This window comes from Macaca thibetana, chromosome 14 (assembly GCF_024542745.1).
Source record: "Macaca thibetana thibetana isolate TM-01 chromosome 14, ASM2454274v1, whole genome shotgun sequence".
In the NCBI taxonomy this organism is placed as follows: Eukaryota; Metazoa; Chordata; class Mammalia; order Primates; family Cercopithecidae; genus Macaca; species Macaca thibetana.
In genome coordinates this window covers 109,047,498-109,071,344 of record NC_065591.1, presented here as the reverse complement: position 1 = coordinate 109,071,344, position 23,847 = coordinate 109,047,498, and the positions used below count along the sequence as shown (strand labels likewise).

The 23,847-nt window shown below is 47.9% G+C and overlaps 1 protein-coding gene across 1 annotated transcript in view; it reads left to right on the top strand.

Moving 5' to 3' along the window:
- Nucleotides 1-8,700: 8,700 nt before the first annotated feature.
- The window catches only part of BACE1 (beta-secretase 1), a 31,525-nt gene continuing 16,378 nt past the window's right edge, over nt 8,701-23,847 (top strand). Inside the window, exon 1 of the mRNA XM_050758997.1 lies at nt 8,701-9,423. Within this exon, the coding sequence (XP_050614954.1) occupies nt 9,163-9,423 (261 nt within the window). The 5' untranslated portion in view covers nt 8,701-9,162. The remainder of the gene's footprint in view (nt 9,424-23,847) is intronic.

Sequence of the window (23,847 nt, the reverse complement as noted above, 5' to 3'; positions counted from 1 at the left end):
GCTAGAGTGCAGTGGTGCGATCTCGGCTCACTGCAAGCTCCGCCTCCCGGGTTCACGCCATTCTCCTGCCTCAGCCTCCCGAGTAGCTGGGACTACAGGCGCCCACAACCGCGCCCGGCTAATTTTTTGTATTTTTAGTAGAGACGGGGTTTCACCGTGGTCTCGATCTCCTGACCTTGTGATCCGCCTGCCTCGGCCTCCCAAAGTGCTGGGATTACAGGCGTGAGCCACCGCGCCCGGCCTTTTTTTTTTTTTTTGAGAGGGAGTTTGTTGCCCAGGCTGAAGTGCAGTGGTGCAATCTCAGCTCACTGCAATCTCTGCCTCCTGGGTTCAAGCGATTCGCCTGCCTCAGCCTCCCAAGTAGCTGGGACTACAAGCATGCGCCACCACACCTGGCTACGTTTTGCAGTTTTAGTAGAAACGGGGTTTCATCATGTTGACCAGGCTGGTCTGGAACTCCTGACCTCAGGTGATCTGCCTGCCTAGGCCTCCCAAAGTGCTGGGATTACAAACATGAGCCACTGTGCCCAGCCTGACACTCTAAATGATATACCAGTAATATACTCAAAGAGTGAAGAAGAGAGATAGGACTTCGCTCATAGGTTATCTTCTACAGTAAGGATGAACATTAAGAAGTCATATTTCTTTTTTTTTTTTTTTTTTTTACAGTAAGGATGAACATTAAGAAGTCATATTTCTTTTTTTTTTTTTTTTTTTTTTTTTTTTTTTGAGACGGAGTCTCGCTCTATAGCCCAGGCTGGAGTGCAGTGGCCAGATCTCAGCTCACTGCAAGCTCCGCCTCCCAGGTTCACGCCATTCTCCGGCCTCAGCCTCCTGAGTAGCTGGGACTACAGGCGCTGCCACCTCGCCCGGCTAGTTTTTGTATTTCTTAGTAGAGACGGGGTTTCACCGTGTTAGCCAGGATGGTCTCGATCTCCTGACCTCGTGATCCGCCCATCTCAGCCTCCCAAAGTGCTGGGATTACAGGCTTGAGCCACCGCGCCCGGCCTAAGAAGTCATATTTCAAAGATGGGAAAGAACTGATGACAAATTTTTTCCCTACTCCTAGGTCAGAAACCACTATTAGAACTTTTTCTTACAACTCAACAGCCAAAAAAAGAGAAAAAAAAACAAATAAACAGATTTTAAAATGGGCAAACTGCCTTAAAAGACATTTCTCAAAAGAAGATATACAAATGGCCAACAGGTACATGAAAAAAATGTTCAACATTACTAACCTTGAGGGAAATGCAAACCAAAACCACAATGAGATACCACTTCATTCCAGTTAAAATGGCTACAATAAAGCAAACAAAGGAAAACAAGGGCTGGTAAGGATATGGAGAAGAGGGAATACTTAAAATGTTGGTGGGACTGTAAATTAGTACCATCACCATGGAAACTGTATGGTGGTTCCTCAAAAAATTAAAAATAGAGCTACCACACAATCCAGCAATCCCACTACTCGGTATATATCCAAAGGAAATGAAATTGGTGTGTTAAAAATATTTCAGAACCCCCACGTTAATTGCAGCATTATTTACACTACCCAAGATAGGCAATGAATCCAGCTGTCCAACAACAGATGAATGCATAAAGAAAATGTGGTATATATACACAATGATATACCACTCAACCATAAAAAAAAAATCATGAAATCCTACCATTTGCAACAACATGAATGAACCTGGAGGACATGGTGTTAAGTGAAATAAGCTAGGCACAGAAAGACAAATACCACATGATCTCAGTCATGTGGAATTAAAAAAAAAAAAATTGATCTCATAGAGAGTAGAACAGTGGTTACCAGACTGAGGAAAAGAGAGGAGAGGATGGGGAAAGGTTGGTCAATGAGTATAAAGTTACTATTAGTAGGAATAGGCCGGGTGCGGTGGCTCATGCCTGTAATCCCAGCACTTTGGGAGGTGGAGGCGAGTGGATCACTTGAGGTCAGGAGTTCAAGACCAGACTGGTCAACATGGAGAAAGCCCCGTCTCTACTAAAAATACAAAATTAGGCCAGTGCGGTGGCTCACACCTGTAATCCCAGCACTTTGGGAGGCTGAGGTGGGCAGATTGCCTGAGCTCAGGAGATTGAGACCAGCCTGGGCAACACAGTAAAACGTCAAAAATATTACAAAATATTGGAATAAAATACAAATAATTAGCTGGGCATAGTGGTGTGTGTCTATAGTCCCAGCTACTTGGGAGGCTTAAGCAGGGGAATTGCTTGAACCTGGGAGGTGCAGGTTGCAGTGAGCCGAGATCACGCCACTGCACTCCAGCCTGGGTGACAGAATAAGACTCCATCTCCAAAAAAAAAAAAAAATATATATATATATATATATATGTACACACACACAGAAAATATGCCAGGTGTGGTGGCACATGCCTATAATCTTAGCTACTTGGGAGGCTGAGGAATGAGAGTCACCTGAACCCAGGAGGCTGAGGTTGCAGTGAACCAAGATCGTGCCATTGCACTCCAGCTTGGGCAACAAGAGTAAAACTCTGTCTCAAAAAAAAAAGAAAAAGAAAAAGGAAAAGGAGGAATAAATTCCAGTATCCTATTGCACAGTAGGGTGACAATGGTTAACAGTAACACTGATATGGTATATTTCAAAATAGCTAGAAGAGAGGTTTTTGAATGTCCTTACCACAAAGAAATTAAAAATGCATAAAGTGGGCCGGGTGCAGTGGCTCAGGCCTATAATCCCAGCATTGGGGAGGTCGAGGCGGGAGGATCACAAGGTCAGGAGATCGAGACCATCCTGGCTAACATGGTGAAACGCTGTCTCTATTAAAAATACAAAAAATTAGCCAGGCGTGGTGTTACACACCTGTAGTCCTAGCTACTTGGGAGGCTGAGGCCGGAGAATCCCTTGAACCTGGGAGGTGGAGGTTGCAGTGAGCCAAGATCATGCCACGGCACGACAACCTGGGCAACAGAGTGACACTCCACCTCAAAATAAATAAATAAATAAATAAAGTGGTGGTCATGCTAAATATCCTGATTTGATCATTATGCAACATATATATGTATCAAAACATCAGATGTACTCCATAAACATGTACAATTACAAGGTCAATCAGAAAACAGTAACAGCCAAGAGCAGTGACTCACATCTGTAATCCCAACACTTTGAAAGGCGGTGGCAGGAAGATCCTTTGAGGCCTGGAGTTCAAGACCAGCCTGGGCAATACAATGAGACCCAACCTCTTAAAAAAAAAAAAAATTTACCCAGGCTTGGTGGCATGTACCTGTAGTCTCATCTACAGAGGCTGATGTGGAAGGGTCACTTGAGCACAGGAGGTCAAGGCTGTGGTGAGCCATGATCATGCCACTGCACTCCAGCCTGAGTGACAGAGCAAGACCCCATCTCTAAATATAAATAAATAAACAAGCATTTTAATTCTGGAAAAAAAAATAACTTTTTTATTCTCTTTTTTATACTGTTTATTTGAACTATACAGAAAACTACTCACATGATAAAAAAGGAAAACACTTGATAATCCTACCAATTATTTACGGATATAAAGACATAAAATGTTCCCTCTATACTTTTAATCTACTTTATTTGAAACCGTAAACCACCCTCTCATCTCCTTTCTCTACTTTATTTTTCCCTACCACATATCACCATCCAAGATACTATAATTTTACTTCTTTACTGTCTGTTTTCCTGCATTAGAGTGTAAGCTCCATGAGGACAGGGATTTTACATATCATTGTATCCTCGGTGCCTAAAATAGTGCTTAGCATGTAGTAGGCACTCAATGTACATTTACTGAATGAATGAATGAGCAAACTAAGGAAGAAATTAAACCCTACACTTCAAAGGAAACCACTGTTGACATTGTGGGTGCCATCTTCCAGATTTTTTTATGCTTATGCAGATGTAAATGTATATACATACATATTTATACATATATGCACAAGCGCATTCTTTTTAATTTTTGCAGAAATCGGATCATAATGTTATTGTTCTAACATGTGCTTTTTTTTTTTTTTTTTTTTTTTTTGGATAACGTAGTCTCAGTCTGTCACCCAGGCTGGGGTGCAGTGCTGCAATCTTGGCTCACAGCAACCTCTGCCTCCCAGGTTCAAACAATTCTCTGCCTCAGCCTCCCGAGTAACTGGGATTCCAGGCATCCGCCACCACGCCCAGCTAATTTTTGTATTTTTAGTAGAGACAGGGTTTCACCATCTTGACCAGGCTGGCCTTGAACTCCTGATTCACCTGCCTCGGCCTCCCAAAGTGCTGGGATTACAGGTGTAAGCCACCATGTCAGGCCCCTGACATGTGCTTTCTTTAGTTGTCATAAACAGGCCAGGTGCAGTGGCTCACACCTGTAATCCCAGCACTTTGGGAGGCTGAGGCGGGTGGATCACAGGGTCAGGAGTTCGAGACCAGTCTGGCCAACATGGTGAAACCCCGTCTCTACTAAAAATACAAAAATTAGCCAGGCTGGCCAACATGGCAAAACCTCATCCCTAATAAAAACACAAAAATTAGCCGGACATGGTGGCACAAGCCTGTAATCCCAGCTACTTGGGAGGCTGAGGCAGAGAATTGAACCTGGGAGGCGGAGGTTGCAGTGAGCCGACATCGTGCCACTGCATTTCAGCCTGGAAGGCCAGTTCATAAGAAGTTATCCCTGCCGGGCGCGGTGGCTCACGCCTGTAATCCCAGCACTTTGGGAGGCCGAGGCGGGCGGATCACGAGGTCAGGAGATCGAGACCATCCTGGCTAACACTGTGAAACCCCATCTCTACTAAAAAAAAAAAAAAAAAAATGTACAAAAAAAACGCAGCCGCGCGTGGTGGCAGGCGCCTGTAGTCCCAGCTACTCAGGAGGCGGAGGCAGGAGAATGGTGTGAACCTGGGAGGCAGAGCTTGCAGTGAGCCAAGATCGCGCCACTGCACTCCAGCCTGGGCGACAGAGCCAGACTCTGTCTCAAAAAAAAAAAAAAAAAAGAAGAAGTTATCCCATTGTTTTTAATGGTTGCTTAGGATTTCATTGAACAAATGTCTTGTTGCCTATTTAAATATTTTTTCTTTTTTTTTTTTTTTTTTTTTTTGAGACCTATTCTCACTCTGTCACCCAGACTGGAGGGCAGTGGTGCAATCTCGGCTCACTGCAACCTCTGCCTCCTGGGTTCAAGCGATTCTCCTGCCTCAGCCTCCCAAGTAGCTGGGCACCCACCCCCGTGCCTGGCTAATTGTTTTGTATTTTTAGTAGAGACAGGATTTCACCATGTTGGCCAGGCTGGTCTCAAACTCCTGACCTCAGGTTTGAGGTCCACCCACCTTAGCCTTCCAAAGTGCTGGGATTACAGGCATGAGCCAGCACACCTGGCCATTTTTTTGTATTTTTATTAGAGACTGGGTTTCACTATGTTGGCCAGGCTGGTCTCGACCTCTTGACCTCAAGTGATCCACCCACCTTAGCCTCCCAAAGTGCTAGGATTACAGGCATGAGCCACCACACCTGGCCTGATGATTATTTTTGGTTTTGCTTAAAGAGATGGGGCCTTGCTCTGTCTCCAGGCTGGTCTTGAACTCCAGGGCACAAGTGATCCTCCCACCTCAAACTCCCAAGTGGATTGGATTACAGGCATGAACCACCACACCCAGCTTTGTTTGTTTTGAATCCAAGGTTTTGCTATAGTACACACTGCTGAAATATTGTTGTTTTTGTTGGAAAGGGTCCTATAAATGACATTGCCCAAATAATTTGCATTTTTAACGTATTAATAGGCATTGCAAATTACTCTCCAAAAATGGAATAATTTACAGTCCAAACAATACTGTCATCAATACCAAATGTTACCAATCTGAGAGGAGAACGAAAGGAAGAAAGAAAAAGGAACAAAGAATCTACTGTTTTACATTGCGTTCTTTCAACTATTAACGAAGTTAAACCTTTTTCATGTTTACCATCCATTTGAATTTCTTCTAGGAATTACCTGTTCACATTCTTTGTTCATTTTTCTTTTTCTTTTTTGTTTTTTGTTGTTTTTCCTCACTCTTTTCCCTTACCCTTTGTTCATTTTTCTATCAGGTTGTTTTGGATTTATATTGATTTGTAGAAGCTCTTTGCACATTATAAACATTAGCCCTTTGTCTCTATTGTGTGGTAAATGTTGTTTCTTTATCTGTGACTAATCTTTTAACTTTGTAAATGTCACTTTTCTCAGTAGTTACAACAATAATAATACTAATAGCTGACCTTTATTGAGCACTTACAATATGCTGGACACCATTCTAAATGTTTTACATGGATTGTCTCATCGAATTCTTACCTTTTGAGGATTGAACTATTAATATCATTATCTCCATTTTACAAATGATAAAATCAAGTCTCAAAAAGGGGCCAGGCAAGGTGGCTCACGCCTGTAATCTCATCACCTTGGGAGGCTGAGGCGGGCAGATAACTTGAGGTCAGGAGTTCGAGACCAGCCTGGCTAACATGGTAAATTCCCATCTCTACTAAAAATACAAAAGTTAGCCGGGCGTGCTGGCACGAGCCCATAGTCCCAGCTACTTGGGAGGCTGAGGCAGGAGAATCGCTTGAGGAGGCAGAGGTTTCAGTGAGCCGAGATCATGCCACTGCACTCCAGCCTGGGTGACAGAGGGAGACTCTGTCTCAAAAAAAAAAAAAAAATTAGCCAGGCATGGTGGTGGGCACTTGTAATCCCAGCTACTCAGGAGGCTGAGGCACAAGAATTGCTTGAACCCAGGAGGAGGAGGTTGCAGTGAGCTGAGATCAAGCCACTGCACTCCAGCCTGGGTGACAAGGCGAGACTGTTTCAAAAAAAAGACTCAAAAAGGTTAAGTAACCAGGGTGGGCTCTCCCAGTTACTAATTGAACCAGAACACTGGTAGTATTGGAATACTTCTGATTCTACAGAAGTTTTAAATATTTAAGTCATCAAACCCATCCAGTTTTCAGGTTTCTTTACCTTCTGGGGTTTGTTAGGGAGGTTTTCTTCAATATAAGATGATGAAAATATTCTATTTTTCCTGCAGTTTTATTTTAATGTTAAATTCTTTAATCTATCTGGAGTTTATTTTCAGATGAATGAAATTGGGATTTGGTTTTTTCTCCTTCCAAATGGGCTGCCAGACATCCCAACAACAGTTTTTGAATAATGCATCCGTTTTCCTCTGATATGAATGCCATTTCTATCATATCTACAATTCTCATGCATACATTTCTCTATTTTTATTTTGATTTTTTTTAAATTTGTGTCTAATCACCTTATTGGTTAGGATTTTGTATCCATATCATATAATCTGCAACTAACGATTCCTTTGCTATCCAACATATATAACACTTTTTCCATTTTCTTGTCTTTTGAGTCAATCAGACTGTTCTGAACTGTGTAGGGTAAGAGTAATGATCTTTCCTTTCCAAAGCCTGCCTTTAAAGGGAGTAACTTAGCCTTTTATTACTACTATTTTTTGTTTGTTTGTTATCTTGTTTAAAAAGCTTCCTGGCTGGGTACAGTGGTCCATGCCTATAATCCCAGCACTTTGGGAGGCCAAGGTGGGTGGATCGCTTGAGGCCACAAGTTCGAGACCAGCCTGGCCAACATGGTGAAATCACATCTCTACTAAAAATACAAAAATTAGCTGGGTGTGGTGGCGCACGCCTGTAATCCCAGCTACTCAGAGGCTGAGGCATGAGAATTGCTTGAACCCAGGAGGCGGAGGTTGCAGAGTTGAGACCATGGCACTGCACTCCAGCCTGGGTGACAGAGCAAGACTCCCTTTCAAAAGAAAAAAGAAAATTCTCTTTCATTTAAAACAAAATTAAATCAGAGTAACTGCTGAATTTTATCAATGGCTTTCCACATTTGATAAACAATATATTGTTAAAACCATACCGGCTTTTCTTCTTTAAGCCATTCGAACTCTAACGCTTTTGGTTCAAGGCTTTAAGCTCTTACCAGTTAATATAGAGATACTTTTTGGAGTGTTAACACTTTAAAGCTATCAACAGCCATTTCTCCTCAGTCTGGCTGATGGTGCAGAAAATCAGAGGGGTCATAAGGATTCAAGGCAAGTAGAGTCTCAAAGGCACAAACAGGTTCAGATGGGAGAAGACCCGCTGGCTCTTACCTGCCCGCAGATCGCAGGCGCAGGTGAAAATAGACAACTGCACTTTCCCCTTTTGGACCCTGCTCCGGTAGTTTGCAACCTGGAAAAACTCTTCCATCCCCTTTCATCCTGCTCCCTCAATCTCTGCTTATGAAAATCCTACCCATTTTTAAACGCTCAAATTAAATACCTCCTTCTCCCACTGAGTCTTCTCAGATCCCCTAGATGTCCCTCCAAATCCCTACTCCTTAATGCCACATCGTATAGTATGAAACCGCACCTTGGCAGGAATCACTTAACGGTCCCGTGTAGAATCACCGTTTATTTCTCTCTGTATCCCCAGCGCCTGGCAGTGTGCCTGGCGTGCAGTGGGTGCTCCCTCCATGCTGAACGAAAGACTGACAGACGGGAGGTGTGCCCCCCTCCATCCGTCTGGCCCTTCCCGCCAGGGCCCTGCAGGGCGGACTCCACCTCGGCAGAGGGCATCCCAGACCCCTCTCCAGCCCCGGAAGCCGGATTGCCAGCCATGGGAAGACTACACTTCCCAGCGATCCCAGGGAAAAGCGAAAACCCTTTGGCTTTGACAGCCGCCGCCACAAGTCTTTCCGCCTCCCCAGCCCGCCCGGGAGCTGCGAGCCGCGAGCTGGATTATGGTGGCCTGAGCAGCCAACGCAGCCGCAGGAGCCCGGAGCGCTTGCCCCTGCCCGCGCCGCCGCCCGCCGGGGGGACCGGGGAAGCCGCCGCCGGCCCGCCATGCCCGCCCCTCCCAGCCCCGCCGGGAGCCCGCGCCCGCTGCCGTGGCTGGCCGTCGCCGTGCCGATGTAGCGGGCTCCGGATCCCAGCCTCTCCCCTGCTCCCGTGCTCTGCGGATCTCCCCTGACCGCTCTCCACGGCCCGGACCCGGGGGCTGGCCCAGGGCCCTGCAGGCTCTGGCGTCCTGATGCCCCCAAGCTCCCTCTCCTGAGAAGCCACCAGCACCACCCAGACTTGGGGGCAGGCGCCAGGGACAGACGTGGGCCAGTGCGAGCCCAGAGGGCCCGAAGGCCGGGGCCCACCATGGCCCAAGCCCTGCCCTGGCTCCTGCTGTGGATGGGCGCGGGAGTGCTGCCTGCCCACGGCACCCAGCACGGCATCCGGCTGCCCCTGCGCAGCGGCCTGGGGGGAGCCCCCGTGGGGCTGCGGCTGCCCCGGGAGACCGACGAAGAGCCCGAGGAGCCCGGCCGGAGGGGCAGCTTTGTGGAGATGGTGGACAACCTGAGGGGCAAGTCGGGGCAGGGCTACTACGTGGAGATGACCGTGGGCAGCCCCCCGCAGACGGTAAGGTGGTCAAGCCAGCCCTTAGCCCTCCGCCTGCATGAGCAGAGGGGAGACAGGCCGGGGATGCCTCAGGCTGGCCCCTGCTCAAATGGGCTGGTGGGGACAGCAGGAGGGACCCCTCCCCAGCCATTCCCCGGGGTCGCGTGGTTGTTGGCAGAAGTGTTCCCAAGCTCCCCTTTCCCTTCTCTTCTCCCCTGACTGCCTAGTTCCCCTTGCTCCTCATCTGACACATACGCCCTCCGGAAGGATTTGGGGCAAGAGAGACACATCAGCTGGGGACCCTGACCTGGAGGAAGGGTCCGCCACAGGGGCACTATAACAGGTGTCAGCCCCCTCTGACACTGGCCCAGTCCGAGTCTCCCAAATCCCACCACTCTGGAGGTTGGCCACCCAACCTTGTCCCCTCCTCTGATTCCCACCATTGTTCCCAGCACCTCCAGGACCAAGGAATCTTGGCAGCAGTTGAATCAGCCCCTTGCTCCCACCATCTGGGCTGCCACTGGGACGGCAAACTGAGGTTGCCCAGGCCCCCCGATTGCACTCAGCCCGGAAGCCCTGGACAGGCTCCTGCCGTCCCCTCCTCCTCCCCTTTTCCCTCTCGCGGGCTACACTCCAGCCCCTCCCCCATCCCATACCCCCCCAGGCCAGAGGGGAACTGAACTGAGCCTGGGGAAAGGACAAATGGTAGGAAAGGAGCCAGAGTTCCCTTTTAAGAGTGAGACTCCTTTCATGGCGGGGGAGAGGGGAGTTGTAGAGAAAACACCGTGTGCCCTCCCCATCCTTCCTGACAATCTCCAAAGTACCTTCAAGGTAGCTGGTGGAGGTGGCACCCTCTGCACCTCTGTGGGTGAGCAGCCCTCCATGTGGGGTGCTGTGGTTGACCTCTGTGTGCATCTGCCGCCTCTGTGGGAGAGTCCGGGCCTGGGCAACCCTGTGGTTCTGTGTATGCTGGTGCGTGTCACCTTGAATCTGATCCTGCACATCTCTGTGAGCCACCTCCGGATCTGTGTCCTTGGGAGGGTCTGTGAAGGTGGGAGTGTGTTTGAGGTGGGTAGAGGGGACAGCCACACTTTCCTGAACTTCTCAGACAGCTGGAACTGGGAGAAACACAAGCCCCCACCTCCCAATTACTTTACAGAAGCCAGCCTTCCCTAGGTGTATGCTCCCCAGCCCTACCTCTCAGCTAGTCAAAAGCCTGGTCTTCCCCACTTTCTCATCCTCTTTCCTGTGCACCATAACTTCCCCAGAAGTAGTCTCCAGTGGGAGGTTGAGGGGGCAGGACAGAGGCCAAATCCAGGCCCTGAGCAAACAGATTGCTAGATGATATCGTCAGGGAGCAGCGGGTGTGCAGAGACCTGGGACCTACTCCTGTTTCTGCTACTGATGTGCTTTGCAAACTGTGCATGGACCTCTTCTCAGGAGAGGAAGCTTGGGGAACTGTGCATGATGCAGGACCGAGCTGCAGAACCCACACGAGCTTTGAGGTCAGACGGTCCATGAATCCCAGCTCTACCACCCACAGCTTTTCCTCTTCTCAGCTGTGTGGCCTTGGGCAAATTGCATAACCTCTCTGAAACTACTGTCATGTCTTTAAAATGAGTAGAAAATGAGATCTCCTTTACAAGGTAATTGTGAGGATTAAGTTGTGAGGGTTAATTGTTCTAGGTGCTTTCACCCAGAACAATGCACCTGCATACAAAACTGACCTCCAACAAATATGAAGTCACTTTATCCTGGTCTGGCCTGTTCTGCCTCTTCTATGCTATGTAATGAGGCATAAAAACTTGGATGTCCTGGGCCTCCATGTTTTACATGTATAACACTGGGGTATCCTGTAATCCCAGCACTTTGGGAGGGCGAGGCAGGCAGATCACCTGAGGTCAGGAGTTCGAGACCAGCCTGACCAACATAGCGAAACCCTGTTTCTACTAAAAATACAAAAACAATTAGCTGGGCGTGGTGGCATGTACCTGTAATCCCAGCTACTCAGGAGGCTGAGGCAGGAGAATCACTTGAACCCGGGAGGCAGAGGTTGCAGTGAGCCAAGATTGTGCCATTGCCCTCCAGCCTGGGCAACAAGAGCAAAACTCCATCTCAGAAAAAAACAAAAACAAAAACAGCCGGGCGCGGTGGCTCATGCTTGTAATGCCAGCACTTTGGGAGGCCGAGGTGGGCAGATCACCTGAGGTCGGGAGTTCGAGACCAGCCTGATCATCATGGAGAAACCCCGTCTCTACTAGAAGTACAAAATTAGCCAGGCATAGTGGCACATGCCTGTAATCCCAGCTACTCAGGAGGCAGAGGCAGGAGAATAGCTTGAACCCAGGAGGCAGAGGCTGCAGTGAGCCAAAATCGTGCCGTTGGACTCTAGCCTGGGCCACAAGAGCGAAACTCTGTCTAAAACAAACAAACAAACAAACAAACAAAAACTGGGGTATCCATTACTGTACTTCCCTGATCCCCTGAAATAATGCATACATCCTGCGGCCCAGTACTTAGCAGAGAGTAATTGCTCAATAAATGTCAGTTCCTTCCTCACTCCTTTCTAGAAGAGAAGAGTGGGCTTAAAGTTCAACATCAGTCCAGGAAGCTAGTGCCAGGGAGCCCACAACTAAAGCAACTGTGTGTCTTGCACTATGGTTTCTAACTAAGCCTGCGTCAGCCAGTCTCTGCTCTCTGGTGGCTTGGACTCTCTCCCCATCTGTCTGCAAGAAGGACGCCCTTTCTTCCTACCTGGCGCAGCTGTTGTAAGTGCCAAATGAGAACTTGGATGGCATTGTATTCTGAACAAGTACAAGTGAAATTTGGGGAGCACTTTCTCTGTGCTAGGCAATTAATTGCTGGTGCAAGAAGACAAGTTTTCTGCCCACATAGAGTGGAAGTGAAAGGGCGGAAGTGACAAGTACAAGGTCATCCATGCAGATATACTCAAAGCGAGGTCTGCAAACCCTCATTGGAGTCAGCTAAAAATGTAAATTCCCTGGCCCCATCCCAGACCTCTAGAGACAGTCTCTCTGAGAATGGGGCCCCGCAGTTTGTGCCTCAAATTTGAGAACCATTTATGGCCGGACGCGGTGGCTCACGCCCGTAATCCCAGCACTTCGGGAGGCTGAGGCGGATGGATCACGAGGTCAGGAGTTCGAGACCAGCCTGGCTAATATGGTGAAACCCTGTCTCTACTAAAAATACAAAAATTAGCTGGGTGTGGTGGCGCATGCCTGTAGTCCCAGCTACTCAGGGCGCAGAGGCAGAAAAATCTCTTGAACCCAGGAGGCAGAGGTTGCAGTGAGCCAAGATCACGCCACTGCACTCCAACCTGGGTGACAGAGCAAGACTCCATCTCAAAAAAAAAAAAAAAAGAGTAGGACTGAAAGACACAGGCACGGGGGCCCTCACAACAGTCCAGGTGTGAGGGCTTCTATGACAAGGAGGGCATTAGGCTGCGATAAGATGGAAAGAGAAAGGAAGGGTAGGATGCAGAGAACGTGCCAGGGCAGGTGGGGAGGATTTGGTGACATTGGTGTGAAGGGAAAGGAAGAAGGCATCAACAATGGTTTTAAGATTCTGATCTGGGGTGAACTGGAGGATAACAAGACTGTGGGAATAGGAAAGGTGGCAGGAGGGGATGGCTTATAGTACTTGTATACAAATTTATTTGTTTGTTTATTAATTATAGGGTCTCACTCTGTTGCCCAGGCTGGAGTGCAGGGGCACAATCATAGCTCCTGGGCTCAAGTGATCCTCCTGCCTCAGGCTCCTGAGTAACTGGGGCTACAGGCACATGCCACCAGGCCCAGCTGATTTTTTTCAAATTGTCTCACTATGTTGCCCAGGCTGGTCTCCAACTTCTGGACTCAAGTGATACTTCCACCTTAGCCTCCTATTAGTTTGTCCCTTACAGCAATTCCTGCAATATATAAAAAGACAGCTTCGGTGAGCTATGATTGCACCACTGCAATCTCCTGCATGTCAGAGGGTGAAAGAGACCCTGTCTCTAGAAAAGAAAAAAAAAAAAGGTCTTTATCACTCACAGTGTCTAGCAGAAGAAACGGGGTTGAAAGGTTAAACCACTGGCCAGGTAGAAGGCCAGTAAGTTAAGACCTGTTTCGTCCTTGTTCTTCCTACTGTGCCATTTGTCTTGGGGAAGAAGTTTATCACAAGCATCCCTCTTCCATTCTCCTATTACACCTGGTGATACCTCCATTACTACACTTGTAACATATTACAACTGTTTTTGTGTTTGTTTCTCTCATAAAACTTCAAGCTCTGGCCAGGCGCAGTGGCTCATGCCTGTAATCCCAGCACTTTGGGAGGCTGAGGCAGGAGGATCATCTGAGGCCAGGAGTTCAAGACCAGCCTGACCAATATGGTGAAACCCTGTCTCTACTAAAAATACAAAAATTAGCCGGGCATGGTGGCAGGTGCTTGTAATCCCAGCTGCTCGGGAGGCTGAGACAGGAGAATTGCTTGAACCTGGGAGGCAGAGGCTGCAGTGAGCCGAGATCATGCCACTGCACTCCAGAGCGAGACTCTGTCTCAAACAAACAAACAAAACTTCAAGCTCTTAAGGACAGTGTCTTTTACATTTTATTTATTTATTTTGCAGTTATCCTTTCTTTGCATTATAATAATCTATAACAATGCCAAGCTCAGAACATACACCTAAAAAACATTGAGTGAATGAATACATGAGCTGCAAGCCTCTAAACAGAACTGTTGAAGGGCAGTTGTAAATGCAGAACTGTAGCTCTTGGAGAAACTATTTTTATTCTTTTAAATGAAAGGGCTGGGTGCAGCGGTTCACACCTGTAATCCCAGCACTAAGGTGAGGCTGAGGCGGGCAGATCACCTGAGGTTGGGAATTTGAGACCAGCCTGGCCAACATGGTGAAACCCCATCTCTACTAAAAATACAAAAATTAGCCGGGTGTGGTGGCACGTGCCTGTAAACTCAGCTACTCAAGAGGCTGAGGCAGGAGAATCGCTTGAGCCTGGGAGGCAGAGGTTGCAGTGAGCCGAGATCGCGCCACTGCACTCTAGCCTGGGTGACAGAGTGAGACCCTGTCTCTAAATAAATAAATAAAAGGATGTTATCTCATTTTGATATTACGGGCATCACTGACCAAACACAGGATAATAAGGTAACTGTTAGGAGTGAAATTTGGTGATAGTCAATTCAGTGTAACAGATATTTATTGAGTACCTACTGTGTGTAGAAGAGAAAAATCATGCCATAGTCTTAGCCCTTGGACAGCTCACAATCTGATGTGAGACATAGACATAATACCTAAATATTACACACGACCAAATGCATTTGGTACAAATAGTGGAACAGTGGGTCTTGGAAGTGCACAGAGAGAAGCAGCTACTTCTGACGTGGTATTAGGGACCCCTTGCTGGAAAAGGAGGTTTTTGTTTTGTTTTGTTTGTGTGTGTGTGTGTGTGTGTTTTTTTTTTTTTTTTTTTTTTTTTTTTTGAGAGGGAGTCTTGCTCTGTCACCCAGGGATCCACCCGCCTCGGCCTCCCAAAATGCTGGGATTACAGGCATAAGCCACCGCACCCAGCCAAAAAGGAGGTATTTGAATAAGACCTCGAAAGAGGAGAAAGCTTTGCAATATGGAGAGTGGTGAGGAGGAGCGCTTCATGAAGAAAAGCGTGAACGATGGTGAGAAGCCAGAAGGCATGGTGGGGATGCGGGGCTGACAGGACTTTGGGTTTTATTCTGCAAACAGTAAGGAATCGTTGTAGGTATACGAGAAGAGGGATGATATCGTCTATTTCAGTTCTAGGAAAACAGCTTCAGTATGCAGGATGACTTGGAGAGTCTAGCATCATGACTCTAGACATGGAAACAAGGATCTCAGGATAGATGGGCCTGAAAGAGGGTGGTGGCAGTGAGGGTAGAGAGGAGGAATCAGTATTCATCCATCGTTTAACCAGTTATTCTGTGCACTTGATGAGATGTATGGGGTGAGAGAGAGGGAAGAGGAGATGATGGCTTTATTTAACCTCTCTGACTTTTTGTCAGGGAACAAAGCAACAGGGGCAAGCTTTTGAAGCACAATATAGTTTTTTTGTTTGTTCGTTTTGAGACGGAGTTTCGCTCTGTCGCCCAGGCTGGAGTGCAGTGGCGTAATCTCAGCTCACTGCAACATCTGCTTCCTAGGTTCCAATGATTCTCCTGCCTCAGCTTCCCAAATAGCTGGGATTACAGGTGTGTGCCACCACACCCAGCTAATTTTTTTTGTATTTTTAGTAGAGACAGGGGTTTCACCACATTGGCCAGACTGGTTTCAAACTCCTGACCTCAAGTGATCCGCCCGCCTCAGCCTCCCAAAGTCCTAGGATTACAGGTATGAGCCACTGCACCCGGCCAGGAAGCACAATATAGTTTACCAAAGTTTATGTTTATTATTCTCCTTTAATTATAAGGGATAAGTATTAGCTTACCCCTTTTGGGGATGAGGAAACTGAGGCCCAGAGAGACTAAGTGTCTCGTCCAAAGTGATTCTGTTAAGAACAGAGTCGGGGTTCAAATCTAGGTCCTTGGATTCTGAGTCCAAATACTGGGGCCTGTCCTTCCTGTGTTCTACGATCTGGGACATGTTGGTTGCCTCTGAGAGGCTAGTGGGTCATCCTTGTGGAAGTGTTCAGCCACCAGCTGACAGTGGGAATCTGGAGAGAGGTTAGAACTGGGCAGGCAGACAGGACTCATCCACAGAGAGGCTGTGAAAGCCAAGTTAAAAAATAGTCTTGTTCATTGAGGGAACGGAGAGGGAAAGGAGAAAAATGATTAGGGAAAGAATATTAGGTGTAGACAAGGAAGCAAGAGAAAATGATCAGAGCAGTAGAAAACTACGAGGGCTCAGGGTCTCAGAAACCAAGAAGGCCCAGGTGGTTTTCCTTTTTTTCCTCTCCTCCCCCTATAATGGCTTCAAACTGTGCTTGGCAGGGTTCTGTAAAGGGACCTCAGTGGTGAAGGAGAAGGCTGGGAGCAGTCAACACTCTAGATCCCCACCCTTCCTGTCACCAAGCCATCCCCATCCCCCTGCCCCAAATCTCCTGAGCCTCCCAGGATAACTTTGCTTTTATTATTTTTATACAGTGGACTTCTGGGTTATATTTTTTAAAAAAGAGTTTTTATAATAAAAAGGTTGAAAACCATCGAGCTCAAAGAACCACCTTCCAAATCAGACAAAGCCAACAAGACCCCAGCTCCATTAGTTGCCTACCCAGTCCCTGCAGCCACCACTGGCTTTCCTGGATTGGGCCTCAGGTTGCACACAAGCCCTTGCTGGAGCCCTCATCCTGTCACTCCACATTCTCCTCTACTCCCCAGACCAGTAAAGAAGAGTTTAGCTGGGAGTGAGGGGCATTGAGAAAGAGTGTGCTCTTTCTAAAAGCACTAAGGTGGAAGGTCAGGAACCCTATTTGGGCCTCTCCAATAAAGGGTTGGGCAGAAAATTCCAGTTGAAAATCCAGGAAGAGGCCAGGCACAGTGGCTCACACCTGTAATCCTAGCACTTTGGGAGGCCAAGGCAGGTGGATCACCTGAGGTTAGGAGTTCAAGACCAGCATGGCCAACGTGGTGAAACCCCGTCTCTACTAAAAATACAAAAATCAGCTGGGCATGGTGGCATGTGCCTGTAATCCCAGCTAATTAGGAGGCTGAGGCAGGAGAATTGCTTGAACCCAGGAGGCGGAGATTGCAGTGAGCTGAGATCGTGCCACTGCACTCCAGCCAGGGCGACAGGGGGAACCTCTGTCTCAAAAAAAGAAAATCCAGGAAGAGAAACACCTCCCAGGGAAGCCCCCATACCTGATGACTAACTTCTGTATCTCCTGGGAGCCTTCTCTTTCAGGTGCCTGGGCAGGGGAGAGTTCTGGGAAGGAGCCAGAACATTTTCTGAGTTCTGGAGCTGCCCTGAGATTATCCTGGCAGGATGCAACAGCACCTGAGTACATCCGTAGTACCGCAGCCTCGGGTACTGTAGCCAGGTGGTTCCCAAAATAGGAGAGCTGGGCTGTGCTGGGGAGACTTAAGAATCAGCAGTACTGGGGGGATTCTGACATGGGGGAGCTGGGACTCCTAGGTCATTTTCCTCAGAGCAAACTGGCCAAGCTCTGTCTCCTCCCATGCCAACTTATCCTCTGTCACCGTATCTCCCGAGCTGCTGTCACTCTGGGGCTACTCTCTCTGCTGCCCACTGTAGGCTAGGTGTCTTCTTGCTTGGTCTTTCAAGGTCAGTGAATCCCATCAGTCTTTTTTTTTTTTTTTTTTTTTTTCTTGAGACAGGTTCTCTGTTGCCCAGGCTGGAGTGCAGTGCATGATCTCGGCTCCCTGCAACCTCCACCTCCTGGGTTCAAGCAATTCTCCAGCATCGGCCTGCCAAGTAGCTAGAACTACAGGCGCACGCCACCACGCCTGGCTAATATATATATATATATAAATATAAAATATATATATATATATATATTTTTTTTTTTTTTTGGTAGAGACGGGGTTTCACTATGTGGCCAGAATAGTCTCAAACTCCTGACCTCAAGTGATCCGCCCATCTCAGCCTCCCAAAGTGCTGGTACTACAGGCGTGAGCCATTGTGCCTGGCCCCACCACTTATTCTTTTCCAAGGCCTGTGGAGGTTTTGACAGGTAGGACAAGGAGTGAGTTCCAGCATCTCCCAATGACTTGAACAAACAAGCCCATGTGCTGAGCATGACACAGGTGCCATGGGGGGAGATGCCAGAGGCCAGCTTCATTTTCAACTGAGGACAGAGCAAGAGAAGATTCAAGCCACTGTAACCTGTGGGTGGGACAAGGTTAAATAACAGGAAGGACTTACTGTCTGACAATGCAAAGCAGGTGGTGAATAGCTGCCGTGATACCTTGTGGAGCATGGGTTTTCCATGTGGGTTCCGCAGAGGCTAAAGGTGCTAAGAGATGCCTCAAGAGCCAGCACAGGCAGGGGATGGAAGCAGAGGAAATCAACCCTCCCCTTCAAACAGAACATCTCTGCCTTTTTCTCTCTTGTACACTAGGATCCTGCATACAATTGGAAAAGGGGGAAAGGATTCTGCTGCTTCATTTATTTTATTTTATTTTATTTTTTGAGATGGAGTCTCGCTCTGTCGCCCAGGCTGGCGTGCAGTGGCGCAATCTCGGCTCACTGCAAGCTCTGCCTCCCGGGTTCACGCCATTCTTCTGCCTCAGCCTCCCCAGTAGCTGGGACTACAGGTGCCCGCCACCACACCCGGATAATTATTTGTATTTTTTAGTGGAGACAGGGTTTCACCGCGTTAGCCAGGATGGTCTTGATCTCCTGACCTCGTGATCCGCCCACCTCGGCCTCCCAAAGTGCTGGGATTACAGGTGTGAGCCACTGCACCTGACTGATTCTGCTGCTTTAGAAAAAAAAAAAAGTTTGAAAACTGCTGTCATAAATTTTTGGACCATTGACATCCCATTATTTTATTGGAGTAGGAAGCACTGATAAATATTAATTGAGCTGGCCGGGTGCAGTGGCTCACACCTGTAATCCCAGCACTTTGGGAAATTGAGGCAGGTAGATCACGAGGTCAGAAGATTGAGACCATCCTGGCTAACATGGTGAAACCCCGTCTCTACTAAAAAAAAAAAAATACAAAAAATTGGTCTGGCGTGGTGGCAGGTGCCTTTAGTCCCAGCTACTTGGGAGGCTGAGGCAGGAGAATGGTGTGAACCTGGGGGGCAGAGCTTGCAGTAAGCCGAGGTCGTGCCACTGCACTCCAGCCTGGGTGACAAAGCGAGACTCTGTCTCAAAAATAAAAATAAAAATAAAAAGTTGAGCTGGGTTAGAGGCTGTGGAGAAATGGAGCATCCCATCCAAAGGGGGAAAGGTACACTAGATAAGGTTTGGGGTGACCCAGCCACATTGGGACTCCTTGAAAAACCAGCCAGAGGTGGGGTAAGTGGCACCAAGGAGCCTGCTTGCTCCCAGGTACCAATGGCCAGCTACTGCCAGGAGAGGCAAGTGGAAGGCAGAGGAACTAGCTGGGAAAAGGAGTCCATTTGCACAGGGTTGGCTGATTTGTTCAAGGTGGGAGGAACCTGGACAGGACCCAATTGCTGGACTCTGAGGCAGTAGCTGTGTGCTCTGTTGGCCATAAGCCCCTCCCAGCTGCTGACTTTAGGCTTCTCTTGTCCTTCCTTGCCCCCTTTTCTCAGCCTTGGGTAAGTTCAGGTCTGGAAATCACTTAGGAAAAGCAGATGAAGCTGACTCACAAGGTTCTGGGACCAAGGAGCCCTGGAGTCACTATAACTGCTCTAAGAACCACAGGACCCTGGGTGAATATTCACCAACATGGTGAAACCCCATCTGTACTAAAAATGCAAAAATTAGCTGGGCGTAGTGGCGAACCCCTGTAATCCCAGCTACTCAGGAGGCTGAGGCGGGAGAATCGCTTGAACCCGGGAGACGGAAGTTGCAGTGAGCCAAGATTGTGCCACTACACTCCAGCCTGGGTGACAGAGCGAGGTCCCATTAAAAAAAAAAAAAAAATAGCAAGAGTCTGTAAGGTCATGGGAATTAACTGCAGGGAATGAGACAGTTGCTGTCAATTAAAAAAAAATCACTATGGAGCATCTACTCAGGGCTAGGTAACAATTAGGTAATAAGCAATACAAACGCTCCCTGCCCTTGTGGAGTTCATAGTCTGTGGGACAGGCAGACATTAAATAAATGATTAAAAGTGTGAGTGGTAGACAAAGAAGCACAGGTGCTACTGAGGATCTGTAAGAGGAAGAATCTAATCTCATCTGGGTGTCAGGACAAGACCTTTGAGAGAAAGGATGTTTAAAGTGTGATGTGGGCCGGGCGCGGTGGCTCAAGCCTGTAATCCCAGCACTTTGGGAGGCCGAGGCGGGTGGATCATGAGGTCAGGAGATCGAGACCATCCTGGCTAACATGGTGAAACCCCGTCTCTACTAAAAATACAAAAACTAGCCGGGCATGGTGGCGGGCGCCTGTAGTCCCAGCTACTCGGAGGCTGAGGCGGGAGAATGGCGTGAACCCGGAAGGTAGAGCTTGCAGTGAGCCGAGATCGCGCCACTGCACTCCAGCCTGGGCGACAGAGCGAGACTCCGTCTCAAAAAAAAAAAAAAAAAAAAAAAAAAAAAAAAAAGTGTGATGTGAACATTAGAATAGGAAAAGAACATTGCAGACAAATATATGCAAAGATGCACAAGTGAGAGATCATCGTGCTTTAGGGAAACTTCACAAGAAGCCCGGTGAGGAAAGGGAACTGGCAAGAGATGTTCACGGGGTTGACCTATGGTTGGTGCCTTCAAGGTCAAGGACCCCAGGATTTAATTCAGATAGTTTGTGTCAGTTATGTGATGCTGGGTAACAGACTATTCCAAAATTTAGTAGGTCAAACAAGAGTCATTTTATTTTTCAGGATTCTGTGTGTTGGCTTGTGATTTTTCTACAAATCCTACCTGGGCTCACCCATGTGGCTGCATTCAGCTGGGGACTGGACTAATCCAGGCCTGTTGGGCCTCTGGCTTTGTGAAGTCTTTCATTCTGAAGGAGGCAAGACTGAGTTACTTCACATAGAATCTGAGGACAGCGTTCCAAGAGGGCAATCCCCAATGCACAAGTGCTTATCAAGCCTCTCCTTGCATCATTTGCTGATATCCCGTTGACCACAGCCAGTCACATGGCTAAGCCCAGAGTCACTGTCAGAGGGGATCCCGCAAGGGCATGTGTGGAGGGCAGGGTGGTTCATTAGTATAACAATCTACCACATACATCTTCTCCAAGCGGGAGAGATGGGAAGGTCAAGGAGATGAAACACCACATTTAAGCCTTGGTCAGAACCAATGGATTCTTATCCTAGCCTTGTGGCTTGTGTAAGATGGGTGAAGTTGCTTACTCACTCTAGGTCTCACTTTCCGCCTCTGTAAAATGGAAGGCCTCTAAGTCTCAACTTCAGCTGAAAGCCTTGTTATACAAGAATACAGGTGTCTTTCCTCTTTAACTGTGAGGCCCACACAGAAGAAAATAGACTTCCTATTGAATAGGAAGAATTGGAGCTAGAGCCCCCACTCCAGAGGCTTTTGCAAAAGTGCTATGACCTCGGGGTAGTACCAAGAAAGGGTGTGGATTCTTAATAACGAGAGATGGTTCAGAACTGGAAAGAGTCCCCATCTCTCCAGGCCACTAAACAGATGCCCCTTGAAGGCATTTTTCTTTTTTTTTGAGACGGAGTCTTGCTCTGTTGCCCAGGCTGGAGTGCAATGACACTATCTTGGCTCACTGCAACATCTGCCTCCCAGGTTCAAGCAATTCTCCTGCTTCAGCCTCCCGAGTAGCTGGGATTACAGGCGCGTGCCACTACGCCCGGCTAATTTTTGTATTTTAAGTAGAGACGGGGTTTCACCATGTTGGACCAGGTTGGTCTCGAACACCTGACCTCAGGTGATCCACCCACCTCGACCTCCCAAAGTGCTGGGATTACAGGCATGAGCCACCGTGCCCGGCCCCCGGCATTTTTCATCCAGAAGAATCTGAGCTGTCACTGCTAGTGAGAGCTGAGGCCAAGACAGGTGGGATTTGGGGAACAAAGAGCTTACCCTAAACTTGCCAGCTCCATACCTGCCTCATCACCCAAGATCTATTTCTGAGAACTGCAGGGGAACACGCAGAGTGGAACCTGGGCAAGTGTGCCTTTCCCTGTGGGGCTTGTTAGCACTTCCCATGAAGCTGCCTTTCCTCTGAGGCCCCCAGGGGCACGTTTGTTTGTTAAATGATTGACACTGACCTAGTTCTGACCCCAGGCTGCAGCTCCCTGGGCATCTGACTCCTGGGTCTGCCTCACCCCAGGGGACAAAGATGATGGCTCCAGGATCACAGGCTGTGTAAATACAGGCAGGTGTCATGCCTGGGGCCAGGTGAGAGGAAGGCAGGTCTAAGCTAGAGCCACACCTATAACCTAAAACACCCATGGTTTGGGAGCCACTGAGAGATGCCTCCCGATCTCCCAACCCCCCAAAAAATGTTGATTAGCTCTTTCATCTTTTCTTTCCTTCAACCATTCATTCATTCAATAAATATTATTGCCAGGCACTGTGATACCTTAGTAGAATACTATGGACACCTTAGTAATTTTTAAAAAAATTCTATATGAGGGGAGATGAGATTCAGTGTGTAATTACAGAGTGACAAGTTCTATGGAAGCTTTTATTTTACTTTATTGTATTTTAAGATAGGGTCTCACTCTGTCACCCAGGCTGGAGTGCAATGGCTGATCTCGGCTCACTACAACCTCCACCTTCTGGGTTCAACTCATTCTCATGCTTCAGCCTCCCGAGTAGCTGGGATTACAGGTGCACGCCACCATGCCCGGCTCATTTGTGTTTTTAGTAAAGACACGGTTTCACCATGTTGGCCAGGCTGGTCTTGAATTCTTGACCTCAAATGATCTGCCCGCGTTGGCCTCCCAAATTGTTGGGATTACAGGCGTGAGCCACCGTGCCTGGCCTGGAAGCATTTAAGTAAGAAAATATAACCTGGTCTCTCTCCCTAAGGAAATCCCTTGAGCTCAGATGGCAAGATGTGTAGGGGATAAGCAGATAAACCTGCAAGTGGAGAGGAGGATGGCCCAGGCAGAGTGAAGCTGATACAACAACCTTTGCGAGAGGGACCATGGCTGGTGTGGGGAACTGAGATGAAGTCAGTGTGGCTGGCAGCAGAGCTTTACGGGTTTTTTGTTTTTTGTTTTGTTTTGTTTTGCTTTTGAGACAGAATCTTGCAATCTTGCTCTGTTGCCCACACGAGTGTAGTGGCGCCACCTCACCTCACTGCAATCTCCACCTTCCAGGTTCAAACGATTCTCCTGCCTCAGCCTTCCAAGTCACTGGGATTACAGGTGCCTGCTACCATGCCTGGCTAGTTTTTGTATTTTTAGTAGAGATGGGGTTTTACCATGTTGCTCAGGCTGGTCTCGAACTCCTGACCTCAGGTGATCCAACTGCCTCAGCCTCCTAAAGTGCTGGGATTACAGGTGAGAGCCACCACACCTGCCCAGCTTTATGTTTTTAATAGCAAAGGAAAACTGTTTACATAGGAGGGTTAACAGTCAAATTTGACTTTGAATAGATCACTCTGGCTGCAGTGCAGAAAACAGATTGGAGAAGTCAAGAGTGGATGTGCCAAAAGCAGCTGGGAAATTATTGTGATATTCCAGGGTGAGCTGATGACAGCTTGGCCTAGGGGCAGCAAAGGAAATTAGGAATGAATACATTCAAGAGACTTGTTAGGAGGCTTAATTGGACAGGACTTGTTGATGCACTGGATAGAGAGATGAAGAAGAGGAAGGTGTTAGGATACCTCTGATACTGCTTACTTACAGAACAGATGGGTGATGATGCCATCCAGTAGTATAA